Raw genomic sequence first — 16282 nt, forward strand, 5'->3', positions numbered from 1 at the left:
AAGGATTTATAGAGTGCACTAATCACCCGTTAGGGTCTCAAGGCGCTGGGGGGGGGGGAGCTACTGGTCGTAAAGCCATGTCTTGAGGCGTTTCCTGAATGTCAAGAGGACTTGGGTCTGGCGAAGGTGGAGCGGTAGGGAGTTCCAGGTCTTGGCGGCTAAAAACTGTAAACTGTAAACTTTGTACTTGTATAGCGCACTACTCACCCGTTAGGGTCTCAAGGTGCTGTACGCATACCGCTGTGGAACCCCTCCTGGCTTTTCCCTGTGAGGTGCCCACTCCTGGGCAACCTCCAAGGTGAAGCCAGGCATCCCAGCGCTGTTGGGGCTGTTGTGCTTCTGACAGGAACGGTGGGAGGCGGACTCTCTGGGTTCTGCCTGAGAGAAATGATGAGATCCAGTCGAGTGCCTTGTCGCGGATTCCAGCGTTGTGGAGGCGTGTGTGGAGAGTGTGATGATATACCATGTCGAAGGCTGCAGAGAGGTCCAGGAGGATGAGTGCTGATGTAATGGATAATGGATGGTGACAGCCCCCTGTCTCTAATTGCTTGATACAAATGAGCATGTCATTTCGTTACAGTTGCTTGAGATCCCTTTGGAGTTTGTGGTCCTGTTCTGAGCTGACAGTGTGCCCTTCTTTCTATAATAATGTCGTATGAGTTAAGCTCAGACCTATCCCCATTTCCTGTTGTGTTTCCAGGCAATCAATTTTGTCTCTATCACATTTCAAACACTACATTGAACCACTAAGGGACTATCTGTTCCATAAGCATACAAAGCCATCAGTACACATATGATATGTATAGGCAAATTATTGGGTTGTGCTTTAGACTGCCTTTAACTTAAGATCTTATACAGGAACCTCTAGCAGTCTTGTAACTTGTAAGCTCATTTCTTGAAGAAACTGAAATGTTGTATCTCAGAACGGATTTGACAACTGTTGTTTATGTCTTCTTATGACTGGAAATTGGAAACACTGTCCTGATGGAGTTAACCGTGTGTTTTATGGTAGCATTAAAAGTTGTGCTGCAAGCTGCTCATAGGCATGAACAAGTATGTCCATGTAACCCAGCTGATTCTGATTCCAGTTCATTCTATTCTCATTTTGGTCATAGCGTCTTCTGTTCTTCAGAAGGCAGTGGTTCTCGTACAGCAAAGTTGTATCCTTTCAGGGGTGCACTGTTATTGCATACACAAAACATTGGTACCCTTCAGCTGAATCTCTTACTGTTGCCTAATCGTTTTGCAGTTTAGGAAGCAACTGAATGGCCCTCTGTTTTCTTTGTGTCTTGTAATCCGATGGCTTGTGTGGATATATTTTATAATATTTCTTAATTAGTCTTCCTTATTTTCTTATGGTGTGAAATATCTTATGCTGTGCAAACCTTAGACTTGTTGGCAGTGCTGTGAGTAATGCATTTTTACTACATCATTAATTGTTGTTTTATTAATATTATTAATGTTATTATTAATAGTAGTATTATTAGTGTAACTACTAGGAGTAACAGAAGTGCAAGTAGTATAGCAGCCATTTATCTCCCACACCTTGCCCAAGTATGGGACGAAATACCTAAGAAATGTTCTCAGATCCATGCGTGACTAGTCAGGCCAGTCCTGATTCTGTCTTAGAAGTCTAGGACTTGTGGTCTTATTTAACCATGTATAAAACTAGGACTACAAGTCCCAGAAGTCAAAGAAAAAGAACAGGACTGCACTAACTAGTCATACACGGATCTGGAAATATTTACACCTATGCGAGAGCAGCGCAGGTGTAAAATATGTGGAAGGACAGGTGGAAGGAGGGAACTCAATTGGTGCAGAGACTGCAGCTCTAGAACATTTAACACTTTAAATTTCTGGATAAGGAAAAGTGCAAGCGAATTTATTAGAGTTGTTGTTCCTTTATGTCAAAAATCTTTTGCTCTGCATTGTATTTGTAAAATATTTGTTTGACGTGGACATCCGTTATAAAAGGAAGAAGTGGACTGTTTTACACTTTTCACTGGTGACCTTCAAAACATCTTTAAACATGTAAGAAAATGTATATGAAAGATTATTGTTCCATCGTACGTTGAAGCAATCACTACGTAAAGGGAATGTATAAAGATTTTATCGGAATTCATGATAATCGAAAATCATACTGCTATTTAATTTCCCATTGGAGCTGGAGCGGCACGGTTGTGTAGTTGCTTTAATGGTACACTCCACCTTTGCTCTCACTCTCCCCAGGCACCAACGGAATGGCACATTCCGACGACACCCTCTTCGAAAGAAGGAAGTGGCTTATTGTTCGAGTTAAGAGTTAAGATAGAGTTTCGAGATACAATTTAGTTTGCCAATGAGAGCAGCCTTTCGGTGTAGCACACATGATGCGATGATAGATAGCAAAAGGACAGCTCGAATCCGGAAAAGGATTGTTTTCAAAGGTCTTATGACCGGATTTTAGAACAAAGCAAACTTTGTGAAAGCATCAAGAGGGCATTACGCGTCTCTCTACTTCATTGCGCCAGCTCCCAGCTCCTCTTGAATTACTCGACACTAAGTTAACATGTTCTGTTTCTCATGCTGTGACTGCTGTACCAGTTCGAGTGCCGAGGAGGTAAGCTCCCCCACTAGTTTCTTTGTCCAGGATCGAAACCATAAACAAAGGGAGACTAAGGTTCCTGTGACAGGAAATCTCTGAACACAAACCCAGGGGGCGGAGCTAGGCAACAGCCACGCAGGTGTTTATAGAAAACTGCTAACGTGATAAATGGCAAACATAATGTTCTATCCGGACAGGAATTTGGGTCTCATAGTAGAGTAATAATTTGTTTATTGGCAAAAGCGGTATGGTTCATAATCTGAGCCTTCATTGAACCACTTAATGCATTCTAGCAATCTAGCCGTGGTTAATTCAGTTCAACCAGTTACATAAAAGCCTATGGTTGTAATTGGTAAAGAAAGCAGACGTTTTGGAACTCTGTGTGCTCAAGCAACTATGTTACCTCGCCCAACTAAATGGGATTTAGTTTGTTGATATGGCAGAATACCTTGAGAGATCTGATGTGGTCATAATTTAAAACAATGTCTCCCGAATGTTGCATACATGCCTTGGCAAACGATACATTAATCCAATAATTTTTTTTAGCATGAACTTTGTTTTATCTTTTCTAAACTTTCAATGTTTGAAATTGAGCTTGCGCTAACATAGCAGAAGGTGTGCTGTCTTCCATTTTTAAATGATACCGCACTACGCCACTTGATCATTGTTGCTGCTGAAACCTTTTCTTTAACTGAGAATTGTGAGCTTTCTCAGTCTTTGGGACTAAGATGTACCTAACTAAGGACAACCTGGCTGTCCCAGACCGCTTTGTATGCAAAGTTGCAGTTTATGTCACCTAAATCAACTCTGGGAGTGTCTGAATCAAATGTAATAGCATTATGCGAGAATCTTCGGATGTATTCTGTAGTAAAATGTTTCTTGTTGTCTGTGTATCATTGGTGCATATCTTGAGTACCACATATTCAAGTAGTAATGTGTGACATACTTTTTCTAAATTCCTATTAAAGGATCTGCATTTCCCACATCGATGGCGACTCTATGTTAGACTTACTATTCAAAGTTGCTAAATTCTTTATGTTTATAATCTGTATTCTCGCTGTTAACCTGGTCAGTGCTATTTCACTACTGCCTAAAAATTCTTTACAGAAAGCCATGCAAATTTGATCCATGTCTGTCATTCTTATTGCGAATGTCACAGACCTAGTTCATTACTGAGACTTAACAGAGACAGGTCTAATCGGGGAACAGAAAAGTCTGTTTAGGGACTACCCTACTCCCGGTTCGAGCTACTGGTGAGCACAGTGTAAGCCAAGGTGATAGAGATTTGCGCTCCAACAGATCTGATAGCAGAGTTGATGTTTCCAGTTGGATCTGATCAGCTGTTTGGTACATAACCGATTACTGTATCCAGCAGATCTGATAGCAGAGCTGATGGTTCCAATTGGATCTGATCAGCTATTTGGCTACAGACCAGACTACTGTAAATTCATGGTTCAAGCAGATTTGGCCCCAGATTCAAATTGACCCTACCCTGACCCGATCCTGGTTCCTGAGGATAAGGTAGCGGTAACCCGAAAAAGGATTAGTATTAATAGGGACTTAAGCACTTGTGACTTTTGAATGAGAAGTGAACTTTAAGGAAGTGCACATTGGGACTTGTGTAGTCGGTGCATTGTGGTGGAAAGCAGTGGATGTCTTTGAATTTAATTACTATGTGGCACTAGTTCTTGAACTTGTAGGGATGGCATTTGTGTTTTTTATGAGATTTTTGTTTTGTTTTTTGATTTGTTACATGTATATTGCATAAAACTGAAGTGAGGTACCTCCGACAGATTTTAAGGAATTGTTGAATTGTCTGCTAAGGTGAGGTGTAATTTGAGGTGATATCAGTTACACAAAGGTAAGGGTGTAACAGCTCTATTATGTGAGTGCAATAGTGAACTCAGTTGTAGTTCTTTCCTTGGTGCTTGGGAGTGAACACGCTGAATACAGCAACTCCTGCAGGTCGAGATTCTGCTGGTGTGTGAAAGTAAGCAGTGTTCTTGGCGGTGTGAAGGCTACTGATTAAGTGAAGCAGAAAGAACATTCATTGTGGTGAAGTAGTTCAGGAGAGCTTGACAGTAGTCAGGTGTTTACATTGATTTGGTGCTGCAGAGGGAGTGGCTGGTGGACGCTGTAGCTGCGTTGTGATTGGGTGATACTTGACCCAGATGCACTGTTTTTGGTAGGCAGATTATGAATACAACTGTACAGAGAGAGAATGAGATTTGGGACTATCAGCAAGGAAAATCCTTTAAAAAAAAAAAAAAAAGATGTAAATAAGGAAGAAAAATTACCACCAGAAGGTATCCAGCTAGGGAAATGACGACAAAGAAAGGGTTACACACACATGCATGTGGGATAGTCAATGGCAAGAATATACTTCCAAGGATGGGGAATTACAATTCCCATTGAGCCTAACCTTTCACATTCCCAAAATTGAAAATTTAAGACAGTGAGTGTATGACATGGAACCTCAGCCTAGACCGACAAGTTGAGGCCTTACATATTTGGGAACAAGTTCTGAATGAGTAAAAGAGACAGAAGTTTGCATTAAAAATCCTAAATCTATCATAAGGCTTATTTGTGGATACATTTTTGTGAAGATGAGAAGTTCAGTACTTAATTTGAAGGAAAAAAAAATAAGTGACGGCCCTTGTCAGGAGGCCAATGCAGCTCACACCATCCCGTGCCCCTACTAGCACTGCCAATGACACTACCATCACAACTAACCTTCACACTCGCACAAGTGTGACACTTAAGACTTTAAATATACATTAAAATGACAAATACGTGTCACCCAAGCTATTCTTATAGCTTTGGGTGGCAGGTATTATTGATTTTAATGTATATTTAAATATTAATCAACTGTTGTTGTGCACCTCACAAAATTAGATGAACGGTTCCACCATGTGGCAGGCTGTTATAAGAACCAATGTTGACGATAAAGTGCTGGTGCTGACCACCGTGAAACATTGGCTTAAATTAAGCACTGAAGATGAGAGGGGAAAGAAATGAAGGTAGGAAGTGATTGAAACAATTTGAACTTGCCATCTAATAGAGGCCAAGGAGATACAAATGGAAAAATCTAGTGAGAAAAAATAAATCTAAGAATGCAACAGAAGTAGAGAACGTGCCTACATGGATGAGCTCCTTTGATTAAGGCTGCCCCCACTTAATGCGGCAACTGCACTAAGTGCTACAGCACAAGAAGATGAACCCGCACAAACACTGTTGTCATCCTGGACGTTAGTGCACCCCCTAGTTACCCAGAGACCACTGTTACACCTCATTCACAGACCTTGACCCTCCATACCAATGGGTATGTCACACTCAATAGTAACTCTGAGTGTTTCTCGAATGGTGGCTGTCATTAAAATGTCGCAGAGTCAGACCCCTCTGAGTATCCCTCAGGACACAGAGTGGTGTCCACTGGAATAGCATCAGGCCCACCCTTGGGAGAAGCTTTGACACCTGGTGCAGGAGGTCACCTGGCTTGTATGACTCTACCGGTCAAACCCCTAAGTAAGGGACAGACCCTCAAAGACTAAATGTCACCCAATTAAATGCCAGGTTTTATGAAATCATTAAGGGTAGCATAGGGATGGACTTTCTAGAACACTGTGATGAGAGAGAGTTATTTTACATGAGTAAGGAACCTGTGAGGGTGGCATGAGAGACATATGCAAAAATAGAGAGGGTGGTGGACAAATGCAGATTTGATTTGACACAAAGAAAAAAGTTGTGAAAGAATGTCAAGATGGGAATGTGTGACAAGAAGTTAAAGCTGCTGAAGCCAAGAGGGCTAAGAACTCATGTAATGGAGTTGATTGAGAACATTAGGGAATAGGGAGAGACTGACATTTTCAGGTAGTTGTGGTCCATGAAGGAGAGGAGAGGACCTAGCTAAAACAGAAAAAGGAGGTCACCAAGGAGGATGAGGGAGAAGTTGCAGGAGGACTAGCAAAGGAATACCCTTTAAGGAGAGTACAGGGAGGGGCATTTGTGCATGTCCCATGATCCAGGATAGATCTTTTCCATTTCACAATTTCTCACCCCAGTTTGAAGGAGAATCCTGATTAGTGTACATGCAGATAGATCAGATAGTTACCATTTCAAAGGTCTTATGGGAGGATTTGGATATAATTAACGGTCCGGAAGGACCTGTGGGAGGAATATAAGTGAACAATGGAGTGGCTGATGCAGGAACCCCGAGGGTAGCAGGTACAAATGCATTTTTGCCATTGGTCAAGGCCAAATATAATTGCAGACATTAACCACCTAAAGACTAAGGTTCCCCAAAAGGAGATGAATTTACCCATAATCTTCTTAACATCACAAGAATCCAAGGAATCTGTACATGCATACATTGGAAGGATAATGCAAGTGCACAGGGAGCATAGTGTCTAAAATCCTGCTCAGGGATAACATAGGAGGGTTTATTGCCTTCTTCATGCAAAGACTGCAACCTGAAATTAGAAATGAGCTCATAAAGGGTGTTTTTCCTGGCAGAGTAAACCTATAGATGAGATCCTGGCATTTGCACTATATTCAGTGCTAGGTTAGAGGCTAAAAGGAAGGGGCTGAAAGAAAGGTTCATGATTGCATAGATCAAGTGAGCACAGAATGGAGGGGAAGAGGGACCTAACTTACACATTCAAGGATTTGACTTAGACCCCAGTAATAGAATAAATATGCAGGGAGTATCAATGACTTATGAAGGGAATGTCCCAGGAATATGAAAAGGTTTAGGAAGTGCACCTGGAAACAGTATCAGTGATTTAAAGAGGCTATCCTTTGTTATATTTGTAACAAGTTTGGGCATTGGAAGCAGGAAGTTTGCTACAAACATGATCAAGCTTTGATTGATGCCTAATCGTTCAACGTAAGAGTGCAGGAAGAACTTCTCCCAGTACCCTGACCCCCTTGCAGGCTTCGAGGGTCCCAAAGTGAGGCATGCCACAGAATCCCCCAGGCCCATAGAGATGAAGGGAGGAAATCCTGATTTCCAACCGAGCCACAAAGTGCCTTGTAATCCATTCACTTCTCAGACTGCCTGATTCCCATGATGTTTGAGAGTGCCATAAGGTTTGAACAGTCTCAGTGACGGTGCCTGAGGAGGTGGAGAGGCGTGTGTACTTGGCACAGCCCTGAAAGTGGATTACAGTGGCCCATATGCAGATGGAGAGGTCAACGGACATCCTGTGTCCTTCTTGTGAACACCGGAGCCACTCGCTCGAATGTTGACAATTGTGGACCCAAAGTTATCTTTCTTGAGAAAAGAAATACAAGTCCTAGGGGTTACAAATCAGCAGTGTATGAATTAGACCACTGCCCCACTTCCAGTAAAAGTTGGAGACATCAGAGAGTAGGACCTGTTGTGTGTCATTCGAGCCCTGTGAACTTGCTAAGGAGTCTCAATTGTGTAATCTTTTGTACTACAAATGGAGCACGGTTAGAAACCCAAGCAGTGGATACTGGGCCTGGAACCTGTAGCAAGGTTGTATTCTGTCATTACTACAGAAGACTTATCGATTTAAGAGAGACAGAGAAGATGTGTTGGATTTCACTGGGAAACAAATTGGGTTGATTTAAGGAAGCCAATCACCTAAAGATATCTCTTCGGCCTAACTCAATATTTCCTCAAACACATCTTTACAAGGTGACCCCCAGAAGTTATTGTAGGGCTAACACATGTTTTTGATAACATGATAGAAGAGGGCATTTTGAAGGAAGTCTATGTAACTCTCTGGTTATGGCTTAGCAAAATTAACCAAATTGTAGTTGAATACTATACTTTGGTATCAAACATTATGTGATCCTTTTCCAAATCCTTCCAAAAGTTTAACAGTTCATGTTCATTGACTATTGCCAGGTGTTGTTCTCAGTTCCCCTTAACAAAGTCAACCAGTTTTTCGTCTTATTTTGTTTCCAAGAGAAGACTCTTGTGTGGTGTTGTGCTCCCAAAGGGTATACACAGAGCCCATTGATGACTTACTCATTGCATCAATGATAAAAGAAGCTTGTAGGCAAGACACTGTTGCTCTGCCCAACCACTTGGATGAGAAAGGGGACAAGGTTTCCCCGGAAATGTTATAGTACTGTCAAGAGGAAGTCATGTACTTAGGACATCAGATCTAGAAGAGAATCCGGAAAGTACCCCATTAATATATGGAAACAGTCCTTAAAATGAGGTTCCTGGCCACACAGAGAAAAGTACGATTGTTCTTTGGCACAGGACAGTGGATCAGAATGTTTTCTTTTGTGGCAAAGCCTCTACTGAGGCTGCTGCACACTGATGTCAATGTGCCAGTATTTATGGATGATGAAAGCATGGAAGCTTAAGAATCTACTTTGCAGCATACCTGTTCTTAAAATGTCAGACTACACAAAAGAATTTGTACTATTTTTATCATGAGTGAAATGGATGTGCTTTATCTGTGGTGATGCAGGCCTATGGGGTGCTAAGCACCCCATTAGGTATTTTTTTTTATTGTCTCTTGATCCCGTAGCCGCATAATTACCTGGTTGTCTCAAGGCAGTCACAGAAGTAAGCCTTAGCATTCAGCAAACTGAAGGAATAGTGATGGATTATCCACTCATTGCGATAGTCCCACATTCAGTCAGAATTCTCATGACCCGTACCTGCACACAACATTTTTACTAACAGTTGTTTAACCTGCTGTGAAAGAATTATTGTGGCTATTGAGACATTTTCTATTAGGAGATGAAATACCTTAAGCCCTGCTTCTCTGTTACCAGCCCCAGAGAGGGACAAAGAGGAAGATTTTGACCACCACTTACTTGAGTGTTATTAAGATGTGCACAAAGCTAAGACCCAACATAATATATGATGGGTCTTGTTTAAGAGACCGATGCAGAATTTTGAGAGCCCTACACGCTGTGAGCACCCTAAGTAGGGCTGTGGAAGCCTCTTACATATGGCATGTAACGTCCGAACAGATAGCACAATTGATTGCCCTCACTAGAGCCTGTTGTGCTTCCAAAGGCTCGCAAGTTACCATTTACACTGACTGTAAGTATGGATTTAGCGTTGTGCATGAATTTGGGCAGTTATGATCACAGAGAGGGTTTATGACATTTGCTGGCTCACCTATCAGTAATGGGCTGTATGTCTCCTACCTGTTGGAAGCGCTTCATTTACCCAAATAAATTGTTGTGGTGAAATGTGCTGCACAAAAGAGTGGCAATGACTTTGTCACCTGAGGTAATCAGTTATTGTGCTCTTGAGACCAGCACATTTCACATAGATGAGCTGTGCAACGCGGAAGGAGAAACTGTGACCAACATGTTGTTAAACACTTTTCAGACTTTCAATGAGCTAATGGAGTTACAACACACTGTTCCTGAAATCCAAAAGGCCAGGTGGGGGAGGTTGGGATTCTTAAAAGATGCTAATGACATTTGGGTGTCCAGTGATCGAAAGCCGGTTCTCCCCGATTCTATGCCACCCTCTATGGTAAGACACATGCATGGACCAATACATGCGGGGAGGGATGGGATGGTGTCAACCTTTAAGCACTTTTGGCATAATCCACACTTTCAATCAATGGCAGAGAGGTTGTGTCAGTGCTGTGTAATATGGCAAAATCAAATGTGGGATAAAAGGTTATAGTGACCGTGAGGTGTATTGAAAAGTCTAATGGTCCCTTCAACCATCTCCAAATCGATTTTGTAATCAGCTAAGGTACATTCTTTTGTTTGTATCTTTATTTTCCTGTTGGGTGAAAGCATATTCCACTGTGAGATGTGACAGTCTGAGAGTCACCAAACTTCTGTTGTGGGAGTTAATCCCATTTTTTGGGATGCCAGTTCATCTTTCATCAGACCACTTCAAAAATGAAGTAATGCAGTTGCTATGCTCAGCTTAAGGGATAGATCTGAGATTCTATTTGAGTTAGAGACAATAAGCTTCAGGCATCGTAGAGAGATTGAATTGAACTCTCAAGCCAAAATTGCCAAAGCCTGTGCATCCACATCTCCTTAAATGGTCCTATGTCCTTCCTCTGGTATTGATGTGCATTCGAAGCATGCTCTGTGGACGGGCAGGATTGTCTCCTCACAATATGTTGATCCAACATCCAATCAATACCTTCCATTCCAGCCGCTGCCCATGTGAATATCACAGATGATCTGGTTCTTGAATATTGCACGGGATTAGCAGATATGGAGGGTTCAATATCTCATCAGATTGATGCTGCTAGTCCAGCTGGATAAGAGTCTTCAGGTCATGACTTGGACCTCGGGTTTGGGTTCATGTGAAGACATATGTCATCAAATCATGCCAGGAAAAGTGTTGGAAAGGCCTGTATCCAGTGATCCTGGTCCAAACACTGCTCGAAAGTTAGTTGGTCTGCTGAACTGGACACAGGCCTCACACACTAAAAGGCTGAGACGAGAAGAGGAAGAAGCAGAGCCAACGTCTACTAATCCTTGAGTCCGCCAAGGTTTGAATTGTCTGAAGCCTCTGAAGAAGAAGCTCACAGTCATCCACAGAGCAACCCCTTGACCATTACATAAAACAAAGTAAGACCTTAAGCAGATCCTTGACAATATCTTTCGAGCATTAATAAACTTAGTAGGAGTTGCATTAAATAAAAATATGAGAAAGCTAATTACTGTAGTAGATAGGCTCACCACTAATACTGCAGGTGCCTTAACAGTCATTAATAAGGAATTACTTGCTATGAGAGCTAGGATCATGCAAAACCACCTTGCATTTGTTTATTTTCTGCCTTTGGAGGCAGAGTTTGCAAGGTCATCCATGCAATGGACTGTTGTGCATATATCCCAAAATTGCTAACCGCCTTAATAGCTATGTTCCGAACATTACAAATATCAACATAAACTAACTGATTTAGACAGTTGTGTGGGAAGGAATAGGTTCAGCATTTGGATCTATTAGAAGGGGGTTTGCTAGGATAGGCAAAGAGTTAGGGAGCATAGGTGGAGAAATACTGAAATTACTTTTACCTTCTCTCTGGATTATTCTAATTGGTGTTGCATGTGGGATCGCTCTCCTAAAATTCTGCAAAGGAATTTCATCAGTCCTTGGTTGTGGGTATAAGAAGCTGTCAGCAGGGAGAGGAAGATAGAGGAAGAGACCTCACCCACAGATTAAAGAGATGCAAAGTGAATTCTACAACACTATAAAGGGTTTAGGATAATTGAAAGAAAAGAGCCCCAAGTTAATGAAAGCTGTGTTGTAATAAAGTTGTCGATGTGATCATTTAGAAATCATCAGAGGGGGGTTGTGAATGTTGTTTTATTTTTTTCTAAGCTTCCACTGTGTTTGAATTCGAGATTGCTCTAACATAACCGAATTTTTAAATGACGTTGCACTTCACCACAGGACCATTGTTCTTTGATACAGGCCTTTGCCCTAACTGAGAATTGTGAACTTTTCCAGTCTGTAGGATTAAGATGTGCCTAACCTAGGACAACTTGGTTGTCCCAGTCCGCTCTGTACACAATGTTGCAGTTTGTTACCTGAATTGACCCTGGGACCATCATAATCTAATATAATAGTATTATGAGAGCATCTTCAAATATATTCTGTAAAAAAAACAAAAAAAACTTTTTGGCTGTTCCTTATTGGTGCATATCCTGACAACAGTGTATTTGGGTAGTAATGTAAGAAATTCTTTGTCTAAAGTCCTATAGAAGAACTTGCATTTCCCACGTTGAGGGAATCCACAATTTCCCATGATTAGAAGGGAAATGTATGCTGAATTTACTACCGGACTTTACTGAGTTCTGTGTACTTATGATCTGTATTCTAGCTGCTAACCTGCTTGATGCTATGTCCTGTACTGCCTAAATCTTCTTTACATAATGTTTTAAACTCTGACCCGTGTTCGTCATTCTTATTGAGAATGTTACAGTCCTAGTTCATTACTGAGCTTCAAGAGAGATAGAGACGGGTCCAGTCGGGGAGCACCAAAGTCTGTATAGGGACTATGTTGCTCCCAGTCCAAGCCATTGGCGAGCACAGGGGAAGCAAAGGTGACACATATTTGCACGCCAACATTAGGAACCTCAAAATACTTCTATGGTTACCGCATATGAAGTCAAGGGATTTGCAAAGTGTTTTAAAAATATATATTTTTTTCACTCTGTCTAGTCATCATCTTGTTCCACTTTGTTTCTTCTTTGTCATTTAAACCTACTCTTATTTATTTTGCATAAGTTGCACATAAACGTTGAGATGTTTTTAGGGCTGGATAAAATGTTAATTAAGCTGGAGTAATTAACGTATTTTCTGTAATTTTGTGTTACTTGATGCAAATTTATCGAAAATTTCCTGATTACACCCATTCTCATAATTACGAGTAATTTGGCATTAAAATCCTACAACAAGAGCACAGGAACAGCAAATTTACCAAATGTGAGTGGCTGCTTCGATTCGTGTTCTTTTGCATTTAGCACTATTGTCATAGGGCAAAATGCATCCCTGGGTCCGTTTTGGACACAGGGGTCTATTTTATGCTAAGACTTAATGCTGGGTTACACTTCTTGAATGATTTTAAGTTATGTAATCTTGCCTATCTTTTTTTGTATTTTCACGTAAATATACTACAGGAAATTATGCAATTATTATTTGTTTTTTCCGCTCAAGCTATTTTAGAAAACCTCTTGAGATTGCATAAAGAAATACAACACTGTAATGAATAATGACAAAAGTAAAATAAAACTATGGAGTAACATATTTAAATGAAACACATAACTATAATAACCCTCTAGACTATCAATTTTACATCTGTTAAGGCTAAGAAGCCGTAGGTTACACAGGCAGAGCTGAAGGGAGATACTTGTAAATTCAGCACATAGCACAGCATAAACAGGGACGGATATATAGTGATGTCGAAGTTTGTTGGTGGTTTTTGGCCTCATTTAATTAACAAGTGATGTCACTTGGACAGAACCACCCAGCTCCAAATCCCCAGATGACAAGACAGCAAAACAGACTAATGTCTCCTGCGATACATGCACGTTTGTACACATGAACACCACATACCTCCAAAATTTAAGCAATAATAATATCAGGCAATCACACTACTATGGATGGTCAGCAGGGGCAATCACCAAATCACAGTCTAATGTTCATAGTCTTTGTAGAGCTGGGATGAACGGGTTGCTCTGCAGGTGGTAGCGGGGGTGATCACACCTCACCTGTGAAGCACACCCCTGGCTTTCTGGGCTAGATTCTCCTGGTCCTAGTCACAACGTCTGTGACCCCCTCCATAGCCCTTTCTTCTAGCTGATCACCAGTGAACTATGGCACCTCTTGATTGTTGCTCAGGCCTGGGGAACTGCTTACCATGTCGCTGTTCCAGAGTCTCTATCTTTTTCTTCGGCTCTCTCATTAATTCTATTAGCAATTGTCTTAACTGTTCAACATTTGGATGTTGCATGTATCCTGCTAAAATTGGCCATATAGGCCCTGGAATACTTAACTACTCATTCTAACTCGTGCTCATATGTCGTGGTAACTCCTCATTTAACCATTGCAAGTGTTCCTGACTCATTGTGGGAATATCAGTACTACCGTAAGATGCATATTTAGCAAGAGGCCCTTTGTCATAATGGCTAGTAGAACACGCTGCATCAGTTTTCACTGGCTCAAATTGTACCCATGAGTAAAAGCTGGCTTTGCCGTAGCAACCAGTATTATGTCATCTATTGTAACAGGGGCATTCAATAGTCAACAGACTCCACACTTTAACTCTTGTCAGTATATTGGCACCTACATTACAACATGTAATACTAGTGAAAGCTCGATCATATTTAAAAAAAAAAATCCTTTTAGTAGTTAACGTAAGAAACTTTTCAGCAGAACATGGAACTCCTACCTGATCAGTGGGTCGAATTTTCCACGGACGTCTCTGTATTGGTATTCACTCTAGTGTTTGGCACCTTAAATTGCTCAGTTTATTTGGCCCTGCAGTTGGATACCACGTTGCGCCTCGTGGTAATCCTAACTACTGCCACTAGATTTATTTTGGGTCTTAGACATTACAGAAAAACCAAGATGCGAGCTGGAGCGGGGAAAAAAGACAGGTGGTTTCCCATGAACTTCTCCTAAACTTACCTGCCAGTAATAAAAATTAGGAATGAACATTACTTACCGGATAGTCAGGAAGTTTTGTCCGTTCTTTCACACTTTCCCCAGAGTGCACACAAGCAAGAAATTTAGTATTTTATAAGGTCTTCGTGGAAGATTTGCAAGTGCAGAATTTATGCTAATTTAAAGTAGCAAATATTACAATTCCAGTGAGTGATATCTAACTGCATGTGAGTAATATAAATAACGTCAATATGTTCTTCTATATAATTCCTCATCCCAAGTAGGGTTTGGTAATGGGAGTGAGTGCTATAAGGTCTACCATTAAGAGGGTCACAGTACGTTTCATACTTGTATGGTGTAGGCTTGCTGCCTGAGGCCTGCAAGTTCTGGCCCTCTCTTTAAGAACCCTGTTTCATTGTGGTGGTGAAAAGAAGCTTCCTGGTTTCTGAAATGCTACTTTGATATGAAGGTGCTAAACTTGTACTGTTGCGCATGAGAGAGTGAACCTCTGATTCATGAGGTAGAAAGAGACTAATCTGTGAATTTTTACATATAATTGGCCAGGTAGACAAAGACCTTGAGCCAGAACTCTACACATTTTATGACTGAACTAAAGGCACACGTTCATAGTACGCAAAACATAAGCCACAAATTGTCATGCAAACCCAATGAAAGCAAACATAATTTTCAACATGTAACCAGGCCCTAGACAAAAATCAAATGTAGGGCAGGTGCATGAAATGGTGGACCCTCAAGCAAACAAGGTGTAAATAAATGAAGTCAGCACCTCCTATTTTCCTTCTTTGTACTGGTAGTTGTCTGACTAGACTCAGGTCTTGTGCTGCAACAGCCTGGGCACAATGGCTGTAAAGAAAAACATAAACACGCAAATATGAGCATGCAGTGGACTTTTGTGTTTGATGCCCCAATGTCATGAGCAAGAACACATGCTTCAAAAGTGATGAAAAATATATAAACGGGGCAGGCTGCTTGGACTCAAAATGGAACATGATTTCTGGCTCTCTTCAGCAGCTGGCCTGTCATTGTGCAGCTAAATCACTAACCTTCTAACTCACTCAGTAACAAAGGGTCAGTTTAACTAGCGCCCAGTGAAAGAAAATCATACAGCTCAGGGATGATCTCAAGCATAGAGATTTGTATCTGGCACACACAAATTAAGGGGTGCAGGATTTCCATGCTCCCCCTTGGTACAGCTAACATAAACCCATGCTGATCTAGTCCAATTCAGGTAATAATACCAGTAAAACGTATAGAAGCAGGAAAATTAAATGGGTTTTTTTAATGAAATAATACAGCATAAACACCTCTAAACAGTCACTATCTGAACATGATTCTAATTCCAACTTTCAGATGATGCACTCGACATCGTTCTAGCTTGCTAAGCAAATGTGACATCATAATCTTACTACAACTATTGTTGATGTTGATTTTTTTTTTTTTTTTTTAAAGTTGCTTTCATTATAAAAGAGCACTAATGCTCTCTTCGGCCAGAGCAATATAGTACACAGTGCCATTCATATGTGAAAAGGTTAAATTCTGGAAATACTGTCGGTTTTCAGCTTGACTATTGTAATGGAGCTTAAATTGTT

At 41.0% G+C, this 16282-nt stretch overlaps 1 protein-coding gene across 1 annotated transcript in view; it reads left to right on the top strand.

Moving 5' to 3' along the window:
* Positions 1–2260: 2260 nt before the first annotated feature.
* LOC138245853 (uncharacterized) overlaps positions 2261–16282 on the top strand; it is an 89113-nt gene continuing 75091 nt past the window's right edge. Inside the window, exon 1 of the mRNA XM_069199830.1 lies at positions 2261–2599. Coding sequence (XP_069055931.1) covers positions 2549–2599 — 51 coding nt within the window. The 5' untranslated portion in view covers positions 2261–2548. The remainder of the gene's footprint in view (positions 2600–16282) is intronic.

Source organism: Pleurodeles waltl, chromosome 7, assembly GCF_031143425.1.
Source record: "Pleurodeles waltl isolate 20211129_DDA chromosome 7, aPleWal1.hap1.20221129, whole genome shotgun sequence".
NCBI classification, from domain to species: domain Eukaryota; kingdom Metazoa; phylum Chordata; class Amphibia; order Caudata; family Salamandridae; genus Pleurodeles; species Pleurodeles waltl.